At 39.6% G+C, this 19,123-nt stretch overlaps 1 protein-coding gene across 1 annotated transcript in view; it reads right to left on the bottom strand.

The window, feature by feature from the left end:
• The window catches only part of LOC135289365 (E3 ubiquitin-protein ligase KCMF1-like), a 43,703-nt gene that overhangs the window by 1,846 nt on the left and 22,734 nt on the right, over positions 1-19,123 (bottom strand). Inside the window, 3 exon segments of the mRNA XM_064402880.1 lie at positions 2,041-2,215; positions 6,078-6,179; positions 12,757-12,896. Coding sequence (XP_064258950.1) covers positions 2,041-2,215; positions 6,078-6,179; positions 12,757-12,896 — 417 coding nt within the window.

The following is a 19,123-nucleotide window of genomic DNA, read 5'->3' as shown; positions in this document are numbered from 1 at the left end:
AGAAAGCTTCTATAATTTAAGATCTTAAATGAGCATTACATAGCAGAATAAATACAACCCAAATTCCAGTGCATCAATTCCCTTCTTAACTAACATCAAAACCCAGCAATGCTCAGAGAAAACTGTGAAGATTAATGCCCATAAAGATTAAGACTAAGTTATTCAGAGGTAGTCCAAATAACAAGACAAAGGACAGTAGAGCCCATCTTTTGCCAGACAGTCCTCTGCAGCCACTCTCTGAAACTTCAAGCCAAAATAGCCACTGACTAAGAAACTTCTTTATTTTGGCTTTGGATGGTGACTTTTCTTTCCTTTTAATAAGTGTTCCCTCAAAACACAAGCTTCATCTTCTCAATTACCTCAGAGGGAAGCTGTGCTGCAGCAAATTCAATAAAAGAAATTTAGTTAAGAAAACATATTCAATCACTGCTTTACATCAAAAGCATTCTGTATGAATTCTTATTTCTTCCAGAAGTATGCAGAAGGCCTAGCAACCTTCTCTGTTATTAAGTCTCCCAATTCTGAAGGATGGAATGCTCCTGGCAAATTCTATCCACAAAGTTTTTTTAAATAAATACTAGCAGTGAGTTACTGCAGGGTGCATTACTGCAGAATCTCTTCTATGCCCTGTGCAGAAGGTACTTCTGATCTCAGATGCCTGCTGCAGTTGATGCAATGGTAGAGGAAGCACAGGACAATCCTGCTCCTGCCCTTCTGTACATTACAAACTTACTATATAGGTCCTGACAACTTTTCTTCTGTTGCATTAACAAAATGTAATCAAGCTAAAGCAAGCTGTTTTTGAAGGAACAAAGCAAAATATGAACTAGAGAGGTGGAGTAATTTTCAGCAGCGCTGACAGTGGCACTAAAATTAATTTTAATTCCTAGAGAATGTCACAAGAAGGAAAAAAAATGTTTAAGAAAAGTAACTGATGCTATAAATTTAAACAGAAAAATCACTGTGGTCTTTCCTCTTTATTATTCCAGTAAAAAAGCAGACATGTTAATCTCACAGGCAAGGTTAAGATATATTTATTCTCACTGTAATCTAAAGCTTGGAATATAAGGAAGCAGTATTTTGGAAAGAGGTGTGAACTCAAAACAGTCCTGGAACAAGATGGACACACAGCTCAGTGTGCTCTAAAAAAGCAGAAACACATCTTCCACCAAAGGATACTAGATGTAGAAGGAAGACGTTTTATCCCACATTTAATGCTGATAAGTGGGAAGGTCCTGCAAGACTGAAAACAAACTTCAGCAGTCACCTCATATTTCAAATGAACTGAAGCAGCTGCCCTGGCACAAGAAAAAGCATGTCTTACACTGTAAGCTTCAAGAACATCCTCCCTCTTCGAACAAACTCACCTGCGACCTCACTTAACTTTTTCTCTTGATGGGCTACTACTTCACAGCTAATTTAATGAGTTACATCAGGGCACACCAGGCCAGCAGAGCACCAGAGCCACCAGAAGGTGGGAAGGGGACCATGATTAAGGAATGCAGTGGATCCACAGCTCCCATTCCAGGGGCAATGCCTCATTAAGCCAGGAGGCTGGCTACCTCTCCCTGAAGAAGTCACTGCCTAAAACTAGCAAGCTCCAGTTTGAGCACTGTGTCTCCTTTGCCATCTGAAGTAAAGGTGGATTTGTGGCAGACATTCTGAGGTCTCCCTGACATACTGGTATGGTCAAAGACCATGGCATTAAAATGTTTAGATTTCCTCAGAGACGAAACTGTATTTGTTTTCAGAATTATCTTAACTCTCTATTTTTTTCTTCATTATAAAGAAAAGTTATTTTCACATCAAAGGAAAAATACAACAAACAAGTTATTTCTGGGAATCCTAATGACACAGCCTAATGATTTTCTGATGCTGACAGTGTGAATACCCTTGTCCCTCTTCACCCACTCAGAGGGATGCTGTGCCTGTACGTGCAGCTTCACGGCAACACAGAGCAGGGCAGCTGCTGCCACCTTGCATTCTCCTTCCTCTGTGGAAGGAGGAGAGTGGAGTAAAATTTGTGGTTACAGCTCTTACCAGCTATAGGATCCATGGCTTCTCTATTGCTTGGAGAATACGAACTCTGAGAAGACGAAAGCCCACCAGGGGAACTGGTAGTAAAGTGCATGTTTGATCTACGAGCACGGGGGCCTCCCAAACCCCGGCCTGGGTGGAACATCCTACGTACATGCCGAACGCCACTGGATTCATCGTAGACAAGTTAAGAAAACAGAACTGTTTGGCACTGGGTGTTAAATGACCATTAAAGGACATTTGATGGGTCAAATACTCAGGTATGCTGTTCTTGATTCATAGAGTAATGATTAAACTTCTGAAGCAAATCTAAGGTACACTGTAGCTCTGCTACAGTGATCTTGCTGATCTGGTAATATTTTTTCCTAATCAAACTTTAGGTTAGACTTACTAATCTGTTAATTTTTTTTCTAATCAAACTTTTCTTTGAAAACCCACACAAATCCATGTTCTGCCAAGCTTACTACAGAGACAGGGATTTCAATTCTCTCTTCCCAATTCTTAGATTAACTATCAAAAACAATAAAAACATTTACTGCAATTCCTATGAGAATAATTACCAAATTCCTTTTGACTTCTGTACTTCATGCTTTTATCCAAGAAAGGATGGAAGTCCTAAGGACTTCAGTCCTTAGGAAAATGTAGGTTTCTGGAGTATTCAGCACATCTATCACAGCCCTTTGTTTCACCTTTCTTCTTACAGCCAACAAAATATCACTAATTCCAGTGATATAATGATGCTTTTCATCTTCTCTTTTTCCCACACTTCTCCCTATCAGATGCTTGCATTTTGTGTATTTGTATTTCTCTTATAAATTTTGAAGTAATTAACAAACTTAAATAAAGATTATTTTTGTCATAAATTTGTTAACATTCATTTTTCCAGGACAGTCTAGATAAGGCTTCTTCCTAAAAACCACTAGTATCACTCACTGGTGAAAAATGAAATAGCCTAGGCTTTATTATTTTATTTTAGTGTTATTATAGTTTAGCTTAAATGTGCATTTCCTATGTTTTTTTATTTTTACAATAGTATGGTTACCACTCATATGGTATCAATTTCTGTGTAAGGGTAGTGTCCAATGTACTTTTCATAAATCACAGTTATGGGGCAGAACCTCAGGATATCATGGAAGTCCAGAATTTAAGACTGAAAGGAATGACTTGACTTCCCATGACAAGAGAGAACTTCTGGCCATTACAAGAAGAGTTTACAGAATGCTTCCTTCTTTCAAAACTGTTAGTTATGCTACAATGTAAAACTTAACATCTAGATTAAAAGAAAAACTTGCCTAGCACAGAACACCTTGCACCTCTGAGTGTGTCAATTTTGGGTGCTGCTGGAGGTGAGTTGCTAAATTAGATGACTATAGACCCTATGTAGTTTGACAAGCTTTTCATAACTAATCATGTTAAAACAGGACAGTATCTGGGTATTTTTCAAGCAGACACAGGACTCTGGGGTAACTTTCCCAATCACGGCTTTTAAAGTGTTTTGAGATAAATGTAATTCTTCACATATCAGCTAACCATGCACTTGAGTCTTACCAACTATGAACTATGCTAGAGTAAGAAAAGACTTTGCAAACATTGCCTTGTGACAAAACATTTAAACTGAATAGTCATGTGAGAACTATTTGTATGATTAATGCTGAAAAGATGTATTTCATGAATTTGCAAAATTTTTTCTGCTAAAGAAAGAAACTGGGTTTTAAAGAGTTGTCCACAGACTGTATGAATAAATGACACACCTTGCAATAGCTGCACAAGTTTTGTACTAAGAAACACATGCAGTGTTTTGGGACAACTTTAGAAAAAAACCCAAAAAGCAAAATTAACCAAAATGTCTAATTAACACCTGGTGGATAAGGCCACCCCTCAGAATTGTAGCAAATCCAAGAGTAAAAGCTTACCTCAAACTGCAAAATAAAGTTTTACTCCAGAAAAAGTGCAAGCCAAGAGCCTTCTCTATCTCCTTTTTGTACATGAAGGCAATTTGCCTTCACAGGGCACGGAAAATTGTTCTGTACAGCTTCAACTTCATATTCAGCAACATAATGATGTATCAGAGAGTCATGGTTCTTATTTTCTACACTGCCAGACCCTGAGTGAAAAAGGCCATGTCCTCTTCCTTTTTTCCCTGCCTTAAATCTCTCTACTGCTAGATATGATGTAGAGACCAACGTCAAATAATCACTTCAAGACACTTCTTACCAGATTTTGGAAATTTGACAACACTGGCACCAACACAACAAGTACAAGCAGGAAATTCTACAGGCATAATCTTTAATCACGGGCATTGTATTTCCAAAACAGATCCATTCTGGGATGACTGAAACCTTACTCTGTATTTGAAAAAAAAAAATTGTCTTTTCTGGCTCAAACATCCCCTAAGTAAAAGTCAGCTGGTTGGAGGGAGAAAATGCAGCAGTAGCCTGAATTCTAATCAAGTATCTTGTGCATTTCAGTAGGAAATTAATTTCATTCTGTAGCTGGGAAAATGTAAATTTCCCACCTTACAGTTAAGACAATGTTGGAAGCCCACACTTAGAACTTTGGCACACTGCTACATAGTTATGTAATTCTTGTTAGAAAAAGACTAATTAGGCAGGTGCTATGAAAATATCAGAGTTGGTACAATGAGCAGAACTAAAATGAAACAAATTACATCAGCCATCAAGCAACATTTCAAGGCTGTCTGAAGGTCAGGGAAGATCCAGTGGTCTGGAAGATATTCCCCTCTCATCAATCTTATCCTACTCCTCCAGAAAGGGAGGATGGCATGACTCCTGGCTACTAAGGACCACAGGGACGCCTGGGATCAAGCTCCCAAGGTCAGAGCCACTGTCTTCAGCACCCTGCTCCTCCCCAGTGCTCTACTCTACAGGAGTGCTCTACTCCTATCCCTGAGAAAGCCACGTACAGGTAACTGCTTTCACCTGACTTTGTACTCGTTTTTGTGTCACTTTTTCATCATCCACCTTTCACAGAGCCAATCTACACCCTAACTCCTTTAACTGAGCCAATTAACCTGTGCGTTTAGTCTGTTCTGACCTTAAGCCATGCTAATACTAACATACTTAAACACAATCAAATACAATCATAACTGAAGTGGAGCCATCACCACAAATGCTGTTTCCCTTCTATTACTGTAATTAACTCTGTTTGATAGGGCTTGGATATTTTTCCCCCAACTGCTTGATCTTACATTATTCTTTATTCCTTTTTAAAAATCTCTGAACAAAAAAGCCACTATCAAAGTTATAATGCAGTCTTTTTTTCTGTTTGTTTAAATGAGACACAAATGAATAATTCAGAAATTACTTATTGTAGGGATGCTAGATAGCTTGCATGTCATTAAATAAAAGCCCAAGCCAAAAGATATTTTATCAGTTAATCTGAGGGAGCAAACAAAATTTAAAAGGAGACAAATATTCCTATAACACCAATGAAAAAATCCCAATGGTTCCAGCTATTCAGCTGTCAAGCACAGATTAAATTCTGTAACTGGCTGCTAAGGTAAGTGAAGGACAACATCCTATTTCCCAGAAAATCTGAAGGTTTCCTGAATTGTATTACAAAATGTCAGTAACACTACAAAATTAAATTATTAAAAGATTGTGTCGAAAGTAGTTAACTTTCCAATCTTTTGTTACAAGCAGCTATGCTTGAATCATCTTTATGTGATAAATATAAACAGCACTAAATCTTGATATGTAAAACAGCACCGAGAGTAATCATGAGGCAGGATAAAACACTGCAAGTAGAATAAACCTCTGTATGTCAAAATCCTTTAAATGTTTCTGTTGTTAGAGCAACAAACACAGTCAAGTATACCTACAAGTCTGTGCACAGTCTGACAGCTACACTTTTTTAAACTAGGAGACAAACCTTTTTATTTTTGACATACATATCTTTAGCAACCTAAGTTCCAGGAAATCCAGAATATGACCCTTTGTGTCATATAAAAATCAAACCAAGTCACTGTGACTACCAGGTGAAACAAGTCTAGCGTCTTTGCCTCAAATTGAAAAGGATATTAAATCTCTAGGAGCTCTGTGTTCCAGTGTAAGATGAGCTGCAAAGTCATCTGTTACGTGATTCGGATCCCCTCCAGGCAATGCTGCACATATTGGACAAATCTGAAATGACAAAGCAAGGAAAAACCCCAACTTTATAAATATTACAAGAAACAGAACTTGTATCAAGTCCATCATTAGATATTGGCTCTTACACTTTAAATTAACATTTTGGTATTCACAAACACCTGGATATCAACATATTCAACAGACTCAGAAAAATTACAGAAGTACAGACATTAATTCAGTCATCTTTTACTTTATGAATTTCAGAATACTATGGATTTCAGAAAACCAGAGCTAGGATTCCCAAAATCAATTTGCAAATTCTTGAAAGTTAGTGGTTTTGCATGCCAATTCTGCCACAGACAGTAGAGTTGAATCATAGAGGAATGCTATTTGCCTGCTTGACACTCATCCCAGCAGAGGAATCAGAATGAAACTGCCCATATTTGCTAAGTATCAAGCTGAGACCATCCCACTCAGGCAGTGTAGGTTTGGCGGAGAAGGCCTGGTTTCCACATCCCTCTCTGCAACACTACTTTGAGAGCAGGTACTGACGTCTCTCTTCAGTTTTGGGGGTTTTCCCCCCTAGCACTTCATAGTTTTTTGGTTGGCAGGTTTTGTTTGTTTTGTTTTTTAAACCGAAGTACAGTTAAAGAAGCAGGCAAACATCACCACTGTCACAATTATGACTTGTTCTTTGAATGACTCCACAAACAGCATCTTCCATTTTTCTTTCATTTTTCATGTGTATACTTAAGCTATTGAATGTAGACCCTGGGCATTAAGAACACCTCTATAAAAGAGCACGTGTGTTGTACTTTCATGGAGGTGAGAACAAGGTCTTGAAATAAGTTTACTGTAAAATCTCAGCTGCTTTTAACAGGAACTGTTGCATCTAATTCCAGTTTAATTTTAGTGGCCAGCTCTGAAAAGAAAACCAGGCATTTTAAAAGCTCTTTGCTACAAGTCCTCCCCTTTTATTTTCAATATTCAGCACTTCTCTCCACAGATTTTTCACCACTACAGATGCCAAGCAAGTGTACTACAGAACATATTTTGTCACAACTTAATATAATAAAAACTCATATATGCCAACATATCAAAGCTACCCTGTAGAGAAATGGATGTGTATTGGACAGATAGTTCTGAATTCCCTAAACTTCATTACAGCTGCTTAATCTTCTCATATCAAGAGAATGCAAGACCTTCAAAGCAATCTTTTATTTAAGCTACTCTGAGGAAGCAGAAACCCAACCTAAGAAGAACAATCCACTCCTGAAAGCAGAAAATCACCAGAATGTTTTTTGTTAACATGACAAAGATGTTATGAACTGCACATATTTGTGAATATACTCAGACCTCAGAAAAACATCAGTTAAGAAAAGATTATAATGAATACTGAGTAAGAAGAAATCAAAGTATCCCAACCCTAATTCCAGACATTAACTAAACTTTCAAGAACGCTCAACTAGGGAAAGTTACTCAAATACTGTCATGCACAAGCAACAATTTAGTTAAGCACAAGCTCTGACAGAGTCACAATGGAGACTGCTGGATCACTGATTAAGCGTGACACAGCTAGAAGTCATTGTTAATTATAACATGCCTGAAAAAATAGTGCAGACGAAAGGCAAATGTCAGAATTTTCTTTTGAATTTAAGAGCATTTGTATTAAGAAATCATCATGCAGCCCAGAGTGATGACTCTAAAGGCCTAAGTCAACCCCACTCACAGAACATCTGCCACTTTCCACAACTTCGCTAGTAATACTACTTCCCAATTTACATACAAAGTAACCACTTTAAGTGACAGCACTTCTGTAACCTCAACAAGAGTCACTGGAATCTTACAGAATGAACAGGGACATTGAGACTGTTCAGATTGTCCATTTCATTACTGCAAGAAAAAGCTCTCCCCAGTTTTACCACTGAACTATCAACAACAGTGCTTGCAATTCATCTACAAGGAGCCTAGTTACTTCCTTCCCGAAGGTGAGAAAGCTGCTGCAGCGCAAAGTTAATAGCAGAAAATTAGCATCTCTGTTATGAAGCAAGAGATGACATTTTGTGAAGTCTATGAAATCTGTTTTTATTTACAATGCTAGCAGACTTCCAGTTGAGCACTGCATTTTATCTGGACCAGTCCAACTAACTTGAAACTTCAACAGCTACAAAAACAATCACCATACTGACTCCCACATTCATCTGCCTTACAACTCTAACCATTGTCTGTAGATATTATATGGGTGAAGAAATACCGGTTCTTTAGAAGAGGAAAAGGGCTCTTTGAACAGTAAGAGTGCACCCCAGCTGCTCTCCCACTTTGCCCTTTAAGTGAGAGAGAGCAGCTGGGATGCATTAAAAGCACTGTCTGCCCTGATGGAAATCTTACATGTTGGAATTAAGAAGAGAACATGCAAAAGGGATGTTATAGGGCATATCTACTACAGGCCTCCTGACCATGAGGAACAAACAGATCAGGCCCTCTAGAGACATAGAACAGCTGCCTCACACTTGCAGGACCTGATCCTCCTGGAGGTCTTCAACCACTCTGGTATCTGTTGGAAGGACAACACAGTGCAATTGCAATCCAAGAGGATCCTAGAGTGCTCTCAGGGTAACTTCCTCCTCCAAGTGACAAAGGAGTACATGAGGAGAGGTGCTATACGGGACTTCAAAATTACCAACAAGGAGGGGCTCAGTCGGGATGTGAGGGTCAAAGAAAGCCTTGGCTGACCTTGACATAGCGTAGTTTGAGATCCTGAGGGCAGGGAGAAGATCAAAACCAAGCTCATGACCCTGAACCTCAGCAAAGCAAACTTTGGCCTCTCAAAATATCTGCTCAGAGGAGTCCCATGGTGTATGAACCTGAAGAGTAAATGGGCCCCAAGAAAGCTCAGTAATACTGAAAGATCATTCCCCCCACAAACTCAAGAGTTCTCCATTCCACTGAACGTGAAGTTAAGCAAAAATGCCAGGAGGCCTACATGGATGATCAAGATACTCCTGGACAAATTAAAACACAAAAAAAACCCCAAAAAACCAAAAAACCCAAACAAACAAAAAAACCTAAACAAACCCAAAAAACACCAACCAAACCAAAAAACCAAAACCCAAAAAAACCCACCAGAGGCCACCCTCTGAGGGTAAGCCATAGTATAGCCTACCATAAGCATTATCTGAGCATCACAGGGCAACGTAAGCAAAGCTAAAGTCCAAATGGAACTGAATCGGGCAAGTAACGTCCAAGGTAACAAGCAGATCTTCTAGAAGTGCATAGGAAATCAAAAGGTAACTAGGGAAAATGTGGGCCCATTGCTCAAAAGATGTGAAGCCTAGTTACACAGGACACAGAAGAGGTTGAAGTACTGAATACCTCCAACGCTATGGTCTTTACTGGCAAGACTGGCCTTTAGCAACTCCAGGCCTCAGAGAGCAGGGGTAAAGTCTGCAGTACTGAAGACATTCCCCTGTTGGAAGAGGATTACTCTGCAGAATACTTAGATGAACTGGAATACTTAAACCCTGGACGTGATGGGTGTGATGCACCAAGAGGTGCTGAGAGAGCTGGCAGATGCCCTTGTGAGCCTCTTCTCAGTCTCTGAACTATCATGGTGACTGGTTGAGGTGCCTGAGGACTGGAGCAAAGAAAATGTCACTCCTACCTTAAAGACAGCCAAGTAAGAGGAGGACCTAGGGAACTACAGGCTGGTCTGACCTACATCTGGAACTACATCTTGCTCTGATCCTGGGAAAGTGAGGAAACTATTGTTAACTATTTTTAGGCACTATTAAAGACAAGAAAATAATCAACAGCAGTCAGCACTGGCTTCACATCACGCTTCACCAACTTCATAAACTTCAGTACTCAAGTGTCTGGGTTGGTACATGACTGAAGAGTAGGGGAAATTGCCTACCTGGAGTTCAAGTAAGACCACTGACACTGCCTCTCACAGGATGCTCAAAGATAAATTGTTGATGCTCAGGCTGGATAAGCAGAGTGTGAGGTGGAGTGAGAACTGTCTCAGTGGATGGGCTCAGAGTGTGATCAGTGGGAACTCCGGTGATTACACAACACTAGGAGAAGTGGTTGATACGCTAGGAAGCTGTGCAGCCATACAGAGTGACCTTAAAAAACTGAAGAAAAAGGGGAAGTACAATGTCTTGCACCTGGGCAGGAATAGGCCCAGGAACCAGCACATACTGGAGGCCAGTCATACAGAACACAGCTTTGCAGCAAAGGACCTGGGGTCCTGGTGGACCATGGGCCAGCAGTGTGCTCTTGTGGCAAAGAAAGCCAGTGGTGTTTTGGGCTAGACTGAACAGAGAGCTGCCAGCAGGTCAAGGACTGTGATCCTTCGCCTTAACCCAGCACCTGTTCCCAGTCTGCAGCTTCACACATGCACACACTGATAAAAGCTCAGTAAAAGGAGGAAGGAAAGGCTGAGAAAGATGGAAATGTTCAGCCTGGAGAAGGGTAGGGTAATGGGGTACAGACCTTAGTAATGTCCATGAACACCTGAAGAGAACCTGAAAGGATGACGGAGCCATGGAGTGACAGGATGAGAGACAGTGGGCATAAATTCAAATGCAGGAATGTTCTCATAAACATCAGGAACCACAGAAAAATTTTTCACTGAGAGGATCACCGACCAGTGGCACAAGTTACCCAGAGAGTTAAATGTGGAGTCACTATTAAGGAACTGTGTGGACATGGTCCTGCTCAAGATAATCTTCAGAGGTCCCTCTCAACCTCATTCAGACTGTGATTCCTGCCTGCAGATACCTATTACTGCTGTACTTGTCAATGCCTACATCTGAGAAAAAAACAGCAGAAAAGTAAACTTACCTGCATCACTCTGAACATAAAATGGTAAAATTTATCAGATGAAAAATTATTTTATTTACTCTTTGAATAACTGGGGGCAAAATGCCCTTAAAATATAAATTATTCTGTCCCCGTAAAGTTTCCTTTTATCCCTAAAAATACATGTCTAAAATAAAACACGTCTTCAGAAGGTGATACTCAAACAACTATAAGCTCAGTATCTAAACATACGTAATTGTCTGAAAGCCTATAACCACAAACATTTAGAATTCATAATATTTTCTTTATTAGTCTTGTAGCCCTTCACTGTCCCAATAAGGGTACAGTACCCAAACAATTTTATGTGCATGCACACTAAACATTTATCACAAATGCCAGATTCAAAACTTGGCACAAACAGTAACAATCATATTCAAGGGCTAAAATATTGCCCTTTATCATTGTTTGGAACAGTGATACAGCACTGTTGCAGACTGATGCATAAAAAGAAAAATTTCATGGGATCTTTTTTTTTTACACATATAACTCTTTCAGAATTTCAGAAGAGCAGCTGTCAAGAATCACAAATTTAGGCTTTATGTGTGGGGTTCTAGAAGTCCCAACTGCAAACAAGGGCATGTCAAATTTAAAAACCTGGGATCTGTGAACACTCAGTGTTAGGAATATATCACTGACATCAAGTGGTACAAATCAGAACTGCAATACCAAGCCACCCAAAAAAATAAAGTCATCCAAATGCAGAACTTTCAACAGCTGATGCTATGTTTGAAAGTTTAAGTAAAGTTTAAGAAAAACTCAGAGAGACTGCAAAAATTGCAGCATGCCACTGAGTTAAAAAATACAACACAGTGCAATGATTGTGAAATAAACACTTCCTGTGTTTTTAAGAAAGATCATAACACCTTTGAAGGGTGTTTGTTCACCCAAAAAGGTGAACAAACACCCTTCCACATCACCTCTTCACCCAAGTTCCTTATTAGGTTTGAAGAGTCATTCATTTTCTTCCACTGAATTCTTTCAAAATTAAGAAAACTAGAAGATTAGAATAGATAATCTATTTATAACTAATTTCACACAATGTATTAATGATGAGTAATCCACATCAAGCATCACTTTTTTCCTAGGAGTCTAGGGTAAAACAGTTAACCACAGAACAGCATGCTCCATGTCACTCTGCTAAACTGCCAACCCAGTTTTTCCTATTCCCAAGGTCAATCAAGATAGTGAGAGTCAGCATCTCCAATTAAAGTATTTCTGTTGTTTAAGAAGTGCATTTTAAACCACATTTAATGTCCTAATAGTTAGGGATGGGGGAAAACCACCTCCTTTGACAAGAGTAGTTTTAAAACAATTGTAGAATTTCATTGTATAAAATAAGAAGTCCATTTAAAAAGCTATTAAAAAACACAACAAACTATCTGCATGTCTTCCTCTCTCTTACAGTTGCAAAAGACCAGCATAGCTGTAAGCTTGCAGAACAATTACATACTAGTTGTGAAAAGGGAGACATAACTAAACAGAATAACTGTGACAACTTTCTAAATTTTGTCTTAGGGTAGAACAATATCCTAAACATGGTAGACTTTGTATCAGGACAACAAACAAAAAAAGGAAACAAGCTCATTATATCATGATACCCGACAATCATAGAAGAATTTTGATGTAATTCTCAAATGTAGATATCCTCTCTTTGGACAAAGCATTTAAATGAATACATGCTTCAAGAAAGAACAGGAAGACAGCATTTCAGAAATGAGACGACTTAAAATATATTTCCACCACTGAAGCAGGTTCTGAGCCTTCTTACCACTTCTGTTGATGTTTCTGCATGCTCAGAAGTAACATGTTCTTGAAGAGATGTTTCCGTATAACCCATTTTCCCACAATAAGGACAAGTGAAAGACTGTGGCTGCTCTACAGAGAAAGCTTCTCCACCATAGTACAAATCTGAAACAGGAAGAAATTAAATAGAGGTAACTTTGAAGCAGTATCACCATTAATTCTGTTCACATCAGCCTCGGTTTATACATGTACTTCACTGTAAGCCCGCTAAATTAATCTGTTTTTTCATTGAAATAGCTATATTCAGGAGGGGTTCAGTTACTGATGAAAGAAACCAGAGATTACATTTAATTTTCACTAGCACACATAACTTAGTTTTCCAATATTTACTAGGCAAAAAGACTTCCATCACGATGCTGCTGATACTGCCAAACTTTCACTTTTACACTACTGTACTTACCCCACACACAGGGTCAACTATGATTATTGTTTATGATGAAATTTCAAAAGCTGAACTCTTGACAAAACCTCAAATTCAGATCAAAATTTAGAAGGTCTTGGTGACACCAAATGTCAGTATTTATGCCACAGTTGAACCACTGCTTCGCAGTAAGTAGTTTCAGAAATGTCTCAAATATATAACACAGAAGTTTGATAGTGGAAAAGGAATATGAATATCTGTTATACACTGGCTTCAACTTTTAGGTGTATTGAACGTGAGCACTCGTGCATCACTGATGAAAAGTAGGCACTTTTAAGTTGCTAACACAGAAGTTCCCCAAACTTCAGAGGAAATTTTATTAAACCATGCAGGGAGAGAACATTATTGTCTCTCATCCTCTGCAGGTATTTTGTATTTTACAGGAAACATGAATAACCTTCTCATTCACATCAATATTAAAAACAAATCCTAAAAAAAACAACCAAACAAGAAAATCTCTTAAATATCAGATTGCTTAAAAACCTCTACCTATGAAACTGAGAATGAATTAATCTATTTTCAAGTAAGGCAACAGTACCAACTCCAGCCTCACACTGAGCAAAGGGCCCAGGGCCACGACCCATCTGGAGAGAGTTGTAAATAGATGAGCATGCACACAGAGGTATCTTTTTCTTGGATACACTGTTAGCTCAATGCAGATATCAAGAATTTCAGCAGTACACACAGTTCTATCACAGAGGGGGGAGGTCTGGCAAGATTGTCAAACCCAGTGTTTTTCCTTGCTTTCAAAGAATACAAAGAAATCCACTTATTCACTAATAAAATAAAAATCTGAGTTCTTTGCAGTCTCCTGATTATAGCTCTGGCATGTTCTCCCACTCATACCTCCTTCCACATCCTTCTTGTAATAAACATCAAACATATATAAGAATGCCAAACAAATATGGGTTAATCTGAAAAAAGAAATATTAAGAAGTGCGTAGAAGTTAAAGATGGCAAATCTAGATATTTTACCTTTTTAAGTATATACCTCCCTTATTTCTTCCTTTTCAACTTTAATCATTCTTACAACCAAAATCTCTTTTCTAATGTGAAATCACCACATAAATTTTCCTTTAAATTAAAATCTAAGTTAAGAAAAATAAGGTTGGTTATCAAGTGGTTATCTCATGAATCTTTTTGTCTGATTTTAGCACTGAAGGTACTGAACGGTTATTTCTCCATCAGTATTGTTTTTACAAGCACATAAAAAATGCTAAAATTATGAACAGTCATGTCCCTGACTATCAAGGGGTCCTTCGCTAAAGAAGTTAACTAAGAATTAGAGGCAACGTAGGAAGAAACAAAAACACCATGCCTCCCTGGCTGCAGAAATGAAGCAACTTACAACTGTGTTACCATTTTTAATTTACAAATCTATCGGTTTAGAATGCAATGTGCCCATGACCAAAGAATTGTTTCTTTTGACCACAAAGAACTCTTTCAGATTCTGAAATTTTGGTTTATTTTAAAGACAAAAGCAGGAGTCCATAATTCATCAAACTCCTCTAGACCTCTAAAGCCCTCTGTTCAAGATGTCTAGGAAGAAAAGTAGAAGTATTAAAGAAGTAAAACCCCTCTACGCTAAGATTCACGACCCATATTCCTTATCAATCAGGGTAAGAATACAAAGGAGTAGAAGGATCACAACACTGTCTGATGAGGACCCAACAGTAGTTTATGAAGTAAATTTTCAAGAACAGCAGCATTTAGACATTATAGCTTCCCCTTCGTGGGGAAAAAACTCCAAGAAATAACCTGAATTAAATGTGAAATTACAATCAAAAATACCAGCAGTTTTGCTTTTTTATCCATCTATAGCTACAAAAGTTAAATGTATACTTAATATTAAAATCTAACTAGCACATTCTTAAAATTGGTAGGAGGTTAGGGACAAAACAGAAGTATCACAGAATTCCTCAGATAAAAATCAATCTTTCAAAGAGACATCTGATTCAGGATTAAATTCTCCTATTACCCATCTCAATATTTTATTGTGAACCTTCTTCATACATAAACAATAAAAAAAAACATACAGACATAAAGGCATTTATGTGTGTAAGCAAAAGGTACATTTATCAAAGACTACTGATAAAAAAGTACTCAGGTTGCAAGAAACAAAACATAATTCTTAGTCATTCTCAGTTTCCAACTATAGGCAATTTTTGAAAAAAAATAGTTTAGAACAAGTTCTCATTGCAGCACATTGAAAACTGTGACATTTAATGTTAGTATGTTTTAGTCTTCCTACCCCTGTGATCACTATTTATTTAGTACTTACAGCAATGCTGTCCTTTTAGTCCATGTCTAATATCCAAAAATAACTGGCAGTGGTCCTCAATAAATCCCTCTAATCCTCTCTCTTGTGTGCTAGTCAAGCTCTCGGGAAAGACAAGACAGCAAAAAGTGCTCAGTTTTGTGTCCTCCTGTCCTTGTGCGGTAAGAGGCAGGAAGCAAGAATCCAGCACAGTCTCTCTTTAACCTTTCCTTTAAGACAGCACTATCTGTTTCCACCCCGAAGACACAGAGGGTGAAATACTGCCTAGACAGGGGGTGGTAGCAGGCAGTAGATGTCCTACTACTCTCTTTCCAGAAGGGCTCTGGGAAGTTCTTGTGCATGTATGTGCTATGTGTGTGTGTGAGTCTGTGCATGTGTGTGCCAGGGTGCGTGCCTGCATGTGATGTGTCTGTATGTGCCAGTGTGCACTGCTCTGTGTGCACATACAAGAGTTAAGACATGCATGTGTGTCAGCGTGCATGTGTGTTTTCTGGTTTGCCCAGATGTAAGTGTACATGTCCCGCTTTGCACAGTGTACAGGTATGCTAGCATGCACAGCACTGTGCACACAGATATGCTGACGTGTGCATGTATTGCATGCACTGCTGTGAGCACATGCGTTAAATTACATCCTCTCAGTTGTGAAAAGGTCTGTGCTTGTGAGTGTGCACAGGCTCTGCACGTGTGAGCACAGCCCTATGTGGGATATGCACGTAGTGATGTGTATGACACTGCACACCTTGATGCGCACAGCTCCGTACACACATGTGCTGGAGTGCATGGGTTAGGTGCGCACAGCTCCACGTGTGTGCGCAGGCATACGCTACCAGCAAGTAGCAGGGCTTTGTGCAGGTGAGCAGGTCCTGTATGTGGATTAGCTCAGCATACGTCCCTGGGTGCACACCCAGAGACATGGCTCCAGAATCATGGCTCTAGATCACAGCTCTATGCATCTGGCTGCTGTCCCACCTGGGAAAAACAAGATATGCATGTGTGTGTGCGTGTGTGTGTGTGTGTGTGTGTGTGTGTGTGTGTGTCACTACTGAGCTCTGCTGGCTGGAGTGGCCCCTGGCTCTCTGTGTACACTCTGTTCTCATAGAAAGAAGAATTTGCCTCTACGTTTCCCTTTTACAACTGTTAAAGCAAAGACAGACTGCCCGCCGTAGAAAGAAGGGGAGGCATCCTGGGCACAGCCAGTCTCTTTGTCTCTTTTCTCTAAGAGAACTGTCGTTTCTATGATCCCATGGGCTAGACAGCCTAGCGCAGCTCAGAACCCATCTGGATACCGGAAGAGTGGGTAGCTATAGCCAAAAACCTTTTAATCCCAGAAAGTCTGGGGGATGCTGATGGCAAATCCTGATGAGGTACTGTCTTCCTCTAGTCACTGTCCCTGTGCTGTTGGGTGGGTAACAGCTGAAGATCTTCTTCCTCCTTATACCAGCTCTACCTTGACCAAAAAGACCCCTTTTGCTTTTTTCAGTAGCTGACAGGCCTTTTGTCACCTTTCTTACAAAGTCACCCTCCTCCATCCTACGTGAAGCCCACAGTGTGAATGCAGCAGTATCCTCAATCAGTGACAGCAATAACCAGATCAGTGACAACTGCTGCTTGTGCCTTTCACCTGCCAGCACAAAACCACATTTTCTCTTGTCCTGGGAGAAGCCCATGCCACTAGCACATCTCCACAGCCTAGAGTGGCAGACAGCCAGGTCCTGCCAACACAGACAAGCCTAGAGTGTCCTAGAGACCCTGAGAACCAAAAATTTGTGGAGGGAGGTAGGGGTGTAAGTAGGTAAGCATTGCTGCTTTAAGAAATCAGAGCCTAGATAAATCCACCTGTTTATTGGAGAAGAACTACTTGCGCTTTTGGTTTTATGCTGATGGCTTTCTTTTTCCACGTAAGCTAAACTGCAGTAGGATAACTGCAGTATCTCTGCCAGATGAGAGGGCCAGGGGACACCTGCCTGCAATGGTTCATAAGCCAGCACTGCAGTTCTGGCCAGGCTGGCAACAAGACTGCCTGACTTCTGCTGCTTCTCCTCTTCAGAATACTCTCTAAGACAAAACTAAAAGGCCAGTGAAAGAATACACAGAATAAAACCTAACACCCACACTGAGTGAGAAGTAACCAGAAAAGCCCCAAGATGTCCAAAAAGTAGAGTCAAGCTTCCACAGGCCAGTTCGAGGACTGCTTATGTAACACTTTGAGTGAGAAATTTAAATTGTATTGGTCATTGATGTACTTGTCTTGTTTTAATGGATAGAAGTTACAAGTGTCTATTGAGGGGAAGTACATGGGGAACAGTGAGAAGTGCTAAGTAGTTTGCTTGAGAATACAAGTGGAGTATGATGAGAACTAGAAGGCAAGACCAGGCAAACCCCTGCATTCACCACTGAGAAGGTTAAATAGCCCTGCTGTGGGCAGCAACCCCATAGGCATGTTATAGTAGGAGTACAAGCTATATCAGACCTCTGTTACTCCCTTTTGTTGCTCAAACCAACTCAGGTCACACACTCCATCAATCATATTGCTAAGAGAAAACCTGATGTTGTTTTCTTTTTCCCACTGTCCTCACCCATATCAAGAGATGCTATTATGACTCATCCAAAATCAAATTTGACTCAAGAGAACCATGAGTAGGTCATGAAAATCAAAAATGAGAGCCAACTGCTTAAGCCAAATCACTTATACAAAAGGAACGGGGGGGTTTGTTATAGATAGATAATATGATAACTGGCTCTCGCAATTAGCGGATGAATATTATGTGTATGTTAAGAGAAGTGTTATTGGTGTATGATTATGCTGTTGTGGGTTGTTTAGGTGTCCACAGTTCTTCCCATGGTCCCCTTTCCCTGCTCCGTGTTGCTGCCACCAGACAGCCTGGGCTGTCCGGGGCATGGAGAGAAGGCGTGTATGTATTGCATGGGGCAGCTGAGAATGGGAAAAGCTTGTTGCTGGGGAGCACAGCATGACAACACCTGACCTCCAATCAAGTTGCAGGAAAGCAGTCTCCAACAATAGACAGCAAAGAAGAGTTGACTGACAGGCTGTGGGAGGGGCCAGGAGCAGCCATTTTGTGGGTGAGCACACAGTGGTTTAGTTCCATGCTCCCCAGTGCTGTCCTTTTTCCTTATTCACTCCATTGTTGTATTTTGTTAAGGTTCAATAAACCTTTGAAATTTTTAAAGTGAGCGGTCACTTCTCAAAGACACAAGAACAATTATTATTGACTTTAAATACTGAAAAGGCTTTACAGTTAGAAATAACTCTTGGATTAGGAGATCTACAAAGGAATTCCAAAAAGACTACATTCTAGTCCTTCCCACTAATCTCTCATATACATTGAAACTCACCACTACCTTTCCTACACTTACAGTCTCACAAAAACCACAAATGAACTACCTTCCTACAAAATCTTATCAGGATTTTTTTTCTGCCTGTAGACTGTGGCACTTTTAAGAATAGTCACTATTATCAAGTGTATTTATTAGTCTGATAATCTGCTGTAATCAGACCAAAATAACAAAATCAGAAATACATATGCAGCAGTTTAAAAAAAAGCAGTTCTATCAAAGGAAATATGCCTGCTTATTAGAACTCAAGAACTTAGCCCTTATTTTTAGTGCACTAAC

This window comes from Passer domesticus, chromosome Z (assembly GCF_036417665.1).
Source record: "Passer domesticus isolate bPasDom1 chromosome Z, bPasDom1.hap1, whole genome shotgun sequence".
In the NCBI taxonomy this organism is placed as follows: Eukaryota; Metazoa; Chordata; class Aves; order Passeriformes; family Passeridae; genus Passer; species Passer domesticus.
Note: the sequence above shows the minus strand (reverse complement) of the source record. Positions and strands in the feature narration are given on the sequence as shown.